Below are 12,288 nucleotides of genomic sequence, written 5' to 3' on the forward strand. Positions count from 1 at the left end.
TGCCATATGCCTTGTGAACGTATCAGAAGCTACATAAGGAAAGTTAAATAAAAATCATTTAAAATTTTTTGTTATTAAGATTATTCCCACTGTTCAAGTAAGAGGCTGTCCCTGGAAACTTCTATGAAAATGTAGTAAAGAAGTAATTCATTTGTTGATGATAGAGTGCATTTTCAAAATGCATGCTAGTGCAAAATCTGTAAATAAATCGACAATACAGTATTATAGTATAATATTGACAATTAACGTGCACCTTCTAACAGTGAGTCTTCTGATTCCTAATGTTAGTAGTTATAATAATAGTAATAATTGTTATCCTTCATATTTAGGTTGCAGAAAAGGTGAAGCATTTCTTTCGGCATTATGCTATTAATAGACATAAGATGACTATCGTAACACCTGCTTATCATGCAGAATGCTACAGTCCTGATGATAATCGTTTTGATCATAGACAGTTCTTGTATAATGCTGAATGGATATGGCAGTTTCGTGCTATTGACAAAAAGGTATGTGCTTTCTTTAATGAAATGAAAATACATTATTATTAAAGAGATTTTCATTATTATTAATGAATATCATTAAAAATAATATAAGAACATTAAATAATATGTTATTAAAGATAACCCATCTAAGTTGGAGGAGATTTTTACTACATTAATGCATTTGAGAGAGAGGGAGTGTCTGTGAAAATTGAGCATAGCGTGGCAAGTAGATTTGTTACACATAGAGAGCAATAGGTGAGTGTAATGCATAGCTGGAATTTGACTGGAGAAAGTGTGAATGAGTTTAAGTTATGATGTATGATAGTTATGATAATGTCAAGTAAGACCTCCTGTGAGGAGTGGTTGTAGTAGTATTAACAGACCCTTTCGCAGGGATCGATTAATACTACTACTACTAATAATAATATCAATAGATGAAGTCAGAAGTGTCATCATCTAGTCAGGAAGTAATATCATAATATTGCATCTTAAATTCACTTGCAGTGTATACACTCAGAATATTGTCTGGAACAATGCATTATATACCACTCTTTGTGTAAATCTACTTCTTGCATGCTTGTTCAAAATATCTTTATATGAACTTCCATGTTTTGTAATTGTTGTTTGAATTAAAATTGTGAGTGATAGGAAATCTGCAGTAAATGGATTGTTTACATGCAAAATTTTACCCAACTGCTCTGCAAATCTTGGGCTCTGCACTCCTTCCACCCATACTTAAGAATAATAATAAAATAACTATAATAAATTTAGTTTAATCCTTTATCCAAGTGTGAGCAAACAAAGTTTGCGCCTGAAAGTATCTTCAGGACTGGGATAAGGTGGTACAATACCGGGCAACTCATTGCAAAGGTGGAGCAAGCTAACATCACCCTATCTTAGTATCTCATATAATACAAAACACATCTCCTTGCGGATATGTATAATGTTATGCATTAAGGGAAGGGCCACTACCCAGACTAGTTTCGACCTTTATTGAGGTCTCTTCAGGGGGAGCCAGGCCCAAGAAACCTCAATAAAGGTCGAAACTAGTCTGGGTAGTGGCCCTTCCCTTAATGCATAACATTATACATATCTGTAAGGAGATGTGTTTTGCATTATGGGAGATACTGAGATAGGAGTGATGTTAGCTTGCTCCACCTTTGCAACGAGTTTCCCGGTGTTGTACCACCTTATCCTAGTCCTGAAGATACTTTCAGGCGCAAACTTTGTTTGCTCACACTTGGATAAAGGATTAAACTAAATGTATTATAGTCTAACCAAGTGAAAAAGAAACTTTCAAAATAAAATAACTAGTTGATATGAAACTCGCCTAATACATTACTATTAGCTTTATCTGGTATACATTCTAGCTGCTAATCTGTAGAATAACTATTTTAAAATGTTATCCTCAAAAAATGTTGGATACCTCCATGATGTTTGATATAATTCAGAATTTATTGTTGTTATGTTCCATCGAGTTGTTTTCGACTCTTGGTGATTCTATGAACATACATTCTCCATTCAGATCTGTCCCTGGCCAAATCTGAATGAATTTCCAAGCACATTCCAGTTGCTTCTTTAACTCCATCCACCCATCTAATTCTTGGTCTTCCTCTTCTCCTGCTTCCATTAACTTTTAGCAGGCATCATCATCTTCTCCCGACTGTCATTTGCTCGCATAATATGTCTGAAGTATGACAATTTTTGCTTGATGATCATATCTTCAAGGGAGCAATCTGGCTTTATTCTGTCTATCACTGATTTATTGGTTTGTTTTGCAGTCCATAGTATTCTTAGTAAGCGTCTCCAAACTCATGATTCAAATGCATCTTCCTTCTTTCACTCTTTCTCAGGGTCTAACTTTTACATCCATACAGTACCACAGGGAATACAATTGCTTTCCCAATTCTGACTTTTCTTGCGAGGCTAATATCTTTAAAGATCTTGCTTAAATTTGTCATTGCTTTCTTTCCGAGTAATAATCTTCTAACTTCTTCAATACAATAACCATCTTGATCAATTTAGGATCCTGGGAGCACAAAATTGTTAACTGCTTCCATTTTCTCCCCATCTACTTCAAAATCATTAAGTTCACATATTGCAATAACTTTTGTCTTTTTGAGGTTATGTTTAAGACCATATTTAGCACTTTCTTCTTTAACTTTCATAATAAGTTCCTCCAAATCTTCTTTGCATTCTGCTAGCAAGGTGTATTATCTGCATACCTCAAATTATTAATATTTCTTCCACCAATTTTAATTCCAACTGAAGACTCCTCCAGCCCTGAGATTCTTAAAATGTATTTGCTGTACAAGTTAAACAGGTATGGAGATAAAATACATCCTTGTCGCACCCCTTTATCTATTGTGAAATACTCAGTTTCTCCAAAATCTGTTCTGACAGTAGCTTCTTGTTCATAATAAAGATTCCTCAGAAGGATAATAAAATACTCTGGTACTCCCATTGTTCTTAACACATTCCACAGTTTCACATGATCTACAGAGTCGAAAGCCTTGCTATAGTCAAGGAAACAAAGGTAGACATTATTTTGATATTCCTGTGCTCTTTCTATTATCCATCTCACATTGGCCATTTGATCTCGTTCCTCTGCTTTTCGAAATCCTGCCTGTTCATCTGGCATTTCTCTCTTCATGAATGGTTCCAGTCTTTTCTGAATGATCTTAAGTAAGACTTTACTTGCATGAGAAATCAGTGCTATAGTTCTGTAATTTTTGCACTCTCTTGCATCGCCTTTCTTCAATAAAGGTATATAAACTGAATTTTTCTATTCCCTAGGCCATTTTTGTGATCCAAATTTGCTGACATAGAGCCGTTAAAATTTTAACTGCCTCTTCCCCGAGGGCTTTGAGCAGCTCAATAGGTATTCCATCCCCTCCTGGTGCTTTCTTACTGGATAGGTTTTGCAGTGCCCACCTCACTTCACTCTCCAGTGGTAGTGGCTCCTGCGTATAATCCTGCTTTTCAAATTTCTCAGTAATTTTGGAGTCTTTTCTGTAAAGAGCTTCTGTATACTCTTTCCATCTTTCTTTGATGTCTGCAGCTGCTGTAAGATATCCATTGTGTTTACTTTTCAATATTGTCACCTTGGCACTAAACTTCCCTGTTAGTTCTGATTTTTTTTGAGAAGATCTCTTGTAATTCATAATTCATCATTCATATTTCATGATGGAAGAAATGGAGGAAAAGTAAACTGCATCTTTGCTCTGAAATCCAAACATGGTTTCTAGCCAGTTGAAGTTTCCAATAAGCAAAATGATGGTATCACATCCAGTGATTGAACTCATATACCTCCTAGTGGTTTTGTTAGTTTTTTTTGTTTTTTTTAAGCTTTTGATATGGCACATTATATATGCAGATACTAATGTGCCATAAAAAAAAAGAATAAAAATCAGAACAAACAGTCCTCCTAGTGGCTGCAGAATTTGGCCTTTCCTCTAATGAATGTGGATACCATGGACCAGTAGAAACATTAATTCACTCCTAGATTAGGTTAGATAGCTGCTTTCTGTCTAGGGAATATACCTAGGGTTACTAATGGCCCACCATCATCACCACCACCATGAAGATTTTGTTGCTGTATAGTAACAGTAAAGATAGTTTACTCACAAACTTATAGTTTTTGTGTAAAATAGGGATGAAAACAAAAATACAGTGGTCTCAATTATCCAACCCTCAAATAACTAAACCTTTAGTTTAGCTACCCTTGATTGATTCATCATCATCACGAACCATGAGCTCACTGCCCATTGGTGTCCGATGCCTCCTTCACTATCTTCTTCCACCTTTCTTTGTCCAGTGCACAGTGTCGCAGTTTCTGTACACCCATTCCTCACCAGCCCTTTGTGTCGTCTATCCATTCTCTGTATGGTCTACCTCTTCTGTTTACACCATCCATAATACCAAACATAAATGTCTTTATCTTTCGGTCCTCACTCATTCTACAGATCTGTCCAAATAATTGCAGCTTCCATTTTATAATCTTCTGCATTAAATTCTGTTTTGGTTGTATCTTCCGATAGAGCTCTTCATTTGTGATTTTCTATACCCATCCTATTCTTAGAATCTTCCTGTAACAAGTTCTTTCAAATGCCAAAATTCTTTTTCTTGATTCCTTATTTATTGCCCATGTTTCAGATCCATACAGTACATCGCTAAAGATGCATGTTTCCAGTACTCTTAGTTTTGTTTGCAGGCTAATCACTTTACTTTTCCAGATGTTATCCATGGCCTTCAGATTTGTTCTTCCCTTTGCAATCCTGATCTTTATTTCATTTTTACAGTCCAAATCATACTTCATTAATTTACTTCCCAAAGATGTGAATTGTTCTACATTTTCTATATCAATTCCATCCACGTTGTTATATTAATGTTTTTCTATATGACTTATGCTTAATTAGTTGTTTACTTAAATCTGTCCTTTCTTATCTAAAATCTTATACAATCAAAATCCTACCGGCTGTGGCATTGTTATATCGATGTTTCTATATGATTTATGCTTAATTATACTTTATTTAAATCTATCCTTTCTTACCTAAAACCTTATACAATCAAAATCCTACCAGCTGCTTTATTGTTATATATTCACCTTTCATTATTTATTCTTTCTTCTCTTACTTTAATCTTATTCTTATATCCAGGATTGTTTCCTCTTTGGATACTAGCGAATTTATATTTTGCTGTGCCAGCCATTTATATTTCCTATAGTAGAAAAGATCCTTACTCAGGCAGACAATACTAGATTCTTAGCTTTCTTACACAGTATCTTATTTAACTGCCATGTTGATTCAGATTATTGCAGTCGTGAATAAAATCTATATTTATATTCACTCTCTAAATCCTTCCCACCAAAATGGGTTCTATTTTTTATAAGTGGTAATTTGGAATCGTAATCAGGCATGACTCAGGTTCAGGTAAATAAGACATGTTTATTGGAATATCTAAAACACAATACAAAATTCATACACTCAATTATGCTCAATACTAAATAAAACTCGAACTAAGAGAGTAACACTTTCTAAACTAATTAAATCTTATAAGGCATGATAAACACAGTAACTGCACATTGGGATATAGATAGCAAATGATATGAAGTTAAGCTAAATACCTTTCAGTAGTATTACTCGCAAGAGAAAACTAACAAACATTCTAATGTTACTGAGATACTGAATTCTACTATTCTTATCACATCAAGTTAATCCTATCACATACAAAATTACAAAAGATCTTTTCCAAACAATTCTTCTTACTCTCAAAGGAGGTTAACTTTCTAAATAGAGACTGTCCACAGAGTTCTTTAGAATACAGTTCTTAATTTCACATTCGTAAACAATCTTCTCTCTTCTAATGAACTTTCACGCAAAATTAGAGTAATTGCACCTTACTGAGCTTTTTCTGCATCGTTCTGCACCACGTGTATATCTGGATACTTCTCATCTATTGGCTGTCCATAAACCCCTACATTGGCATATGGCTATCTTCATTCCTTCTGCCGAAAACGGACTCAAATCTTTGTGTTTCAGGAACAACTCAATGGAACTTTTCAGCAACGGCTCGATTCTGCTAGGACTGGAATTTTTACCTTCAGCTTTGCATAGAATCCTACTTCATTTTAAGAATGCTCGCAGTCTGACATCTTATCACTGACTTCACCCCCCCCCTTTACGTGAAACTGCCTGCTAACTTCCGAACCACCAAAACAGGGAAACGTTACGACCAGAGAGAGTGTTCCAATATGGGCTCAACTCCTTATATTCTTCTATAGAGCGCCCTCTTTTCTCAGTCCCCTTTTTGCACATGGCCCTTATCTTTTCACCCCTTTGGGTTCATCCTTCTCTTTTTACAACGCTGTTATACTTGGATTCACAGAATACATGCCAACGTAATTTTCCGAGTAATCTATAGCCGCTAGCGTTACGCTGTAAATGTGTAGCTTTATGCCTTCCAGGAATTATTACTTAGCAACTTTTTAGATGGCTCACAGTAAATTTTACATAGCTTAAGTGAGGCTTAAATTTAAATCAGATTATCTCTCTTTTTAGACATACTTAAAAATTAAATCTTAATATAATCACCTCAGCTTAAATATAAGGCACTTGAATTAAAGAATACAAATTTTACATAAAGTGAAGAAGTTTCACTTTTAATTACAACTGATGTGCAGGTATTTCTCTTTGTCAGCAAGTTTTATATGTTAGATTCCAAATGAATGATTTCTTTCCAAGATTCCTTCATTTAGGATCTAACAACGTGTATCTTTTGTTTCATGTTCCTCTCACCAAATACCATTGTCTTCATTTTTTCCAAGTTCATAACAAGTCCAAATCTCTTCCCTTCCTCATTTAACAGTTTGTGTTTTTTTGTAGTTCTCTTTCATCTTCTTCAATAATAACAATGTCATCTGCAAATCTCAGATTGTTAATTCTCATTCTGTGTACAGATATTCCTTTTGTTTCTTCCTTCATTTTATCCATTGCTCTTTCTAAATGTGCGATAAAAATGCTTGGTGATATTAGGTCCCCCTGTCTAGTACCTCTGCTTGTTCTAAACCATTTCCCCAAATCATCACCTATTTTAACTGCTGCAACTGCATTCTGATAAACATCTTTTAATATAGCTATTAGTTTTCTATCAATTCCATAGGATTCTAGAACTGCTAATGTCACTTTCTTGTCAATACTGTCAAATGCCTTCTGAAAATCAACACAGCAAATATATACAGGGTGTTCGGGATAAATTTGACAGTTTCGTAAGGAAAAAGAAAATCTTCTTTGTATCTATTAAATTTAATGAATTGACAAAAAAACATTACAGGCAGAGTTAATTACAATACTATCAACAAGATTTACTCAAAATAACCACCATTAGCATCGATCACAGCTTCAATTCTGCTTCGGAACCTCGAACAAGCTGATGCTACAGTCTCCCTGGGAAGGGCCGCAAAAACTGTTTTAATTTTATCCATTAACTGGGCTTTTGTATTACTGGAAGTGCGATTGGTGTCTTTTTCAACTGCGCCCCATACAAAATAATCCATGGGGTTAAGGTCTGGGGAGTTTGGAGGCCAAACATTTAGACTGGTGAAGTCGTAGAAATTTTCAGACAACCATTTTTGACTTTTCCCAGAGGTGTGGCAAGGGGCCGAATCCTGCTGCCATACATACGGCCTACCATTGGCTACCCTTGTTATCCAGGGCTTGACTACAGTTAGCAACTCCACGAACAAAGCCCGAATTCCAATGCCAGGGTTCTTCAACACCTGTTCCTGCAGATTTGCGAGGAATTCTGCTGTACGAACGCAATCAGATCGTCTGCTAGGGATCTTTCTTCTTGCTACATCCTCGTAGTCACCATTGCAAGTCTCTAGTTCATGCCTGATTGTTTTTACTGTATTCAGGGAGCATTGGGCAGCAGTCGTAATATCCTTATTTTGATGGCGGGCACAAATCATCATGATACAAGTTATTCTCTTCCATGATTCAGGTGGGTTCCAGCTATCCATCCTTTCTGACATCTTGTATATGAATGAAGAAGGGTCCAAACTTTTAAATGAAGAGAAGTGTGTGTTAATACATGTAACTTACGGAAAAATATAATTAATTATAAATATGTCAAATTTATCCCGAACACCCTGTATGTTTTTGTTTTTTCTCCTAGCTTTCTCTGCTATTAACTGCATTGTCAAAATCTGTTGAATTGTAGTTCTATCTTTCCTAAATTCTGCTTGCTCGTCTGCAAGGTATGCTTCCAATTGTGTTCTGAATCTTTCTGTCAATATCATCATCATCACTTTACCAAGGTGACTTGTCAAGACAATTGTTCTATAATTTTTACATTCTAGCTTATTTCCTTTTTTGTATAATGTTACTAATATTGATTTCACCCACTCCTCTGGCATTTTCCCTTCTTTCCATACCATATTACATAGTTGGTGCATTTCTGTAATCATACTTTTGCCACCATATTTAATCATTTCTCCAGTGTTATTGTTACCAGGACTCTTGTTGTGTTTTAGCTGTCCTATTGCTTTTTCTACTTCTCCTCTTAAAATTTCCATATCATACACATTACCTGGTGGTGATATCTGCTTCAATTCTTCAGTCAGTTTCCCAATGCTATCGAAATCTAGTTTTTCTTCAAATAACTCACTATAGTATCTTGTCCACTGCTGTACAATTTTTTCTTTATTCATCAATACTTTGCCTTTTTCATCTTTAGTTGTAGTCTGTTTGGGTTGCCACTTTCTATTAATTGTTCTAATAATTTTGTATACCTCCCTTGTTTTATGCTCTCCATAGTACTGTTCTATATTATTGCATTGGGCTTCTAACCATTTCATCTTTTCCATTCTGACTACTTTTTTCACCTCATTACACTTTCTTCTATATTGCTCCTTTATTTGTTCTGATGTATCCCTTCTTATCTTCAACATTCTTTTCTCCTGTACTAACTTCAATGTTTCTTGTCTAATCATTTCTTCTTGATCTTCTCTTCTTCTGGTACTGTTTCTTCAACTGCATGTTCTGTTGCCTTCATTACTCTTTTCACTCTTAGATTCGAATTTTTTTCTTTGTCTACACTTTTAAGTTTCTCTTCTAACACTGTTCTGTATCTTCTTGCTATTTCTGCTTCACTTATTCTTGCTGTATCTCTTTGTTTCTGATGATGGGGTTTATATTTCTTTTTTAATTTCAACTTGATGTTTGCAATCACTAAACTATGGTCCAAGTCTATATTCGCTCCTTGAAAAATTCGACACTGCTGCACTGATGTTATCCATCTTCTTTTAATCATAATCATATCAATCATGTTCTTGGTTTTCCCATCATTTGATCGCCATGTCCATTTCCTACACTCCTTTTGCTGGAATCTTGTGTTACAGATCATCTCGTGGTCCATAAAAAATTCTAACATTTTTTCACCTTGTTCATTTCTTTCTCCGAAACCATATTTTCCCATGACTCTTTCCTAACCATCATTATCTATTCTGACTTTAGCATTTCAATCTCTTTCAATAATTAGCACATCTTTCTTTGGTATTGTTTCTATTGTCTCTGTCAGATCATTGTAAAATAAGTTCAATATCCTCATATGTGCTGTCAGATGTGGGTGTATATATCTGGACTATTGATATGTTAAATGGTTTTGCTTGAAATCTTGCTACTATGATTCATTCATCGACTGGTTTATAGCCTAACAGTGCCTCTCTAGCTCTTTTGCTAAGAAGGAAGCCAACTTCTGCTTCGTGCCATGCCCTGATCATATGACTTCGCATCCATTTATCTCTCCTGATGATGTCCATCGGATCTCCGCCAGACCTAGTATATCACACAGATATCTCTTCATTTCCTCACGAAGTAATTCTAATTTTCCTGACATCCAATGTATCCACACATTCCATGTTCCTACTGATAACACTGGCCAACAAAAAAAATTTTTTTTTCTGCTGATTATGATCTGACACTTGTTTTTTTACTAATTTGGGTGCACTGATTTCAAATATCAAACCCATTTTTCTCTATCACGTCAGGTTTTTCCTCTATGGCATTTTCTTTTTGCTAATTTGTAAGTTTTTGATAGTTTTAAGGGGCAGTACTATTTAGAGGATCAAAAAAATCGATTTTTTAATATTATTTTCTGAAAGTATGTACTTTTAAAAATCTGTTCCTAACTTTTTATCAAGAAATTTGAAAAATTCCCGAAGATATATCCTATTATTCAAAGCAGTGCGCAGATCAGAATCGGAGCGCTCACCGCTCTTGCTTGTTAGTAAGCGAATAAATGCGTAAGAACCTTCAACGGCACGTACTGGCGCTTTGAATGCGAGAGAGGCCGATAACCGACCTAATACATTTAGGTGATGAAAAGTAGGCGATGACAACTGCCTAAAACAAATGAATGCTATATGTGTCATAGCGGGCAAAGAACGATCGAAATCAGTCAATCGTTAATTGATCGTGAAAGTATGATGAGTGCTTATAACTTTTCAATAAAGTCTCTAGTTTTTTTTGTTTTGTTAATTGCATGTTATTCGGCAGTGAAGAAAATACATCATGTCTACTACTCGAAAATGTGTCAGTAGTGTAGATTCCTTCTGCTACATTTGTGGCAGCTTTACTGTTCCCAGTCAAATGACAAATATCACTGATTTCGTTAAGAAAGTGTACTTTGCATACTTTGACATAAAACTTGCAGATCAGAACAATTCATGGGCTCCAAATAAAGTGTGTAAGTCGTGTAGAAAATTTACAACAGTGGAGCAAGGGAAAATGCCAAAAATTAGCTTTTGGCATTCCAATGATTTGGTGTGAACCAAAAAATCACGTAGATGATTGCTATTTTTGTTTAGTTCAGACTTCTGGTTATAATAAGAAGAATAAGAAAAAAATTGTGTATCCAAATCTCGACTCAGCAATTCGGCCAGTTGCTCATTCCAATGAAATAGCCGTGCCAATTTATAAAGGACTTCCTTTACTTGAGAACGAGCATGATCGGGATATGCCGGATGTTCTTGAGGAGCAAGACCCGAATGTTGATTTAGACAATGAAAATTTAATTTCTAGTTCTGGACTGCAACGTTTTACTCAAGCGGAATTGAATGACTTAGTAAGAGATTTGGGCCTTGTATTGTGTATTGCGGGCCTTATTGATCCAGGCAACGTCCAAGCCAGCATGTTTTTGCTGTTGATTATATAGGCATCAGATAACAGTCGTGTTTTTTCTTTACAGTCAGAGCATCGACACTCATTTGACCAACCCTCCTCCTTTATCCTAGCTTGGGACTGGCATGAGACCCCTAAGGATTCCATAGCAGAGTTCTTGATGGATTAGTTCATGATAAAAGTTTAAAAGAGTGAAACAGCACTAGAAAATGATTAAAAGTAGTATTTAATGCTTCCAGTATTTCATCTCAGTTGTAGAGACATCATCAGGGAGTACAAAATGAGACATTACACACAGCATAAAACTAACTAAAACACATAGACGAAAGACTAGTCCTAACTGGGTGGAGTGCCCGCTATGGACCTGTCGGCAACCTAGGATGTAAACTGGGATCTCAAACTATTAGTGTTTCCCATATTTTTGGAAGTTTTATGTATCCATATTTATTTAAATTAGGCTGATTTTTTAGAGCAGCAGCAGATTCTAAAAATAGGTCTTCTAAATTTACTGTGATGAATCATGATGAGTGATTTTCCAATCGATTCTGCGAACCATATCCAATGCATAGTCTGCAAGGCCAGATTGACCACAGTTGTGACTGCGGGTGTATTTTTTATGTACTTAAGGGTTTACTGTATATACTGAAAAGGATAGTATATCTGACACTGAGAGGGTTGGGAATTTGTTTTTAGTGGAGCAGATAAGGGCAGCTAGTTTTGAGTGGGGTTTGAAAGTGATGCAAAGATTGTATTTCTTTAAGATTTTAGATGTTTTTTCTGATATGCCTTGGACATGGAGGTGATGATGGCATTACTAAAAGAGAGGGTTGTGGATCGGGAAAATGATTTTCTTTTTTTGATGAAGTGGGAACTGTAGCCATTAAATAGAAAAGTGTTTAAGTTCTGTTGCAAGAGAGGTCTCATTGGAAGAAAGATTATTAGCTCTATGGGTTAGTGTTTTTATGACACCATATTGTTGAGAGGGGGAAATGATTGGAAAGTTTGTGAATGTATCTGCCTGTGTGAGTGGGTTTCCTGTATACTATGGAAAAGGAAACTAATTATAGTCTGGCCTTTCTAGACCTTGGTCACCTGTTTATCTAATGGTAGCCTGTCCTCTCCGTATA

The 12,288-nt window shown here is 35.5% G+C and overlaps 1 protein-coding gene across 1 annotated transcript in view; it reads left to right on the forward strand.

Annotated features, from left to right (window-relative positions):
* The window catches only part of Nadsyn (NAD synthetase), a 396,250-nt gene that overhangs the window by 359,122 nt on the left and 24,840 nt on the right, over positions 1-12,288 (forward strand). The window contains exon 19 of the mRNA XM_090408625.1: positions 330-506. Within this exon, the coding sequence (XP_090264751.1) occupies positions 330-506 (177 nt within the window). The remainder of the gene's footprint in view (positions 1-329; positions 507-12,288) is intronic.

The sequence above is a fragment of the Typopeltis vanoorti genome, chromosome 18, assembly GCF_054136105.1.
Source record: "Typopeltis vanoorti isolate ZY-2024b chromosome 18, IOZ_Tvanoo_1.0, whole genome shotgun sequence".
Classification (NCBI taxonomy): Eukaryota; Metazoa; Arthropoda; class Arachnida; order Uropygi; family Thelyphonidae; genus Typopeltis; species Typopeltis vanoorti.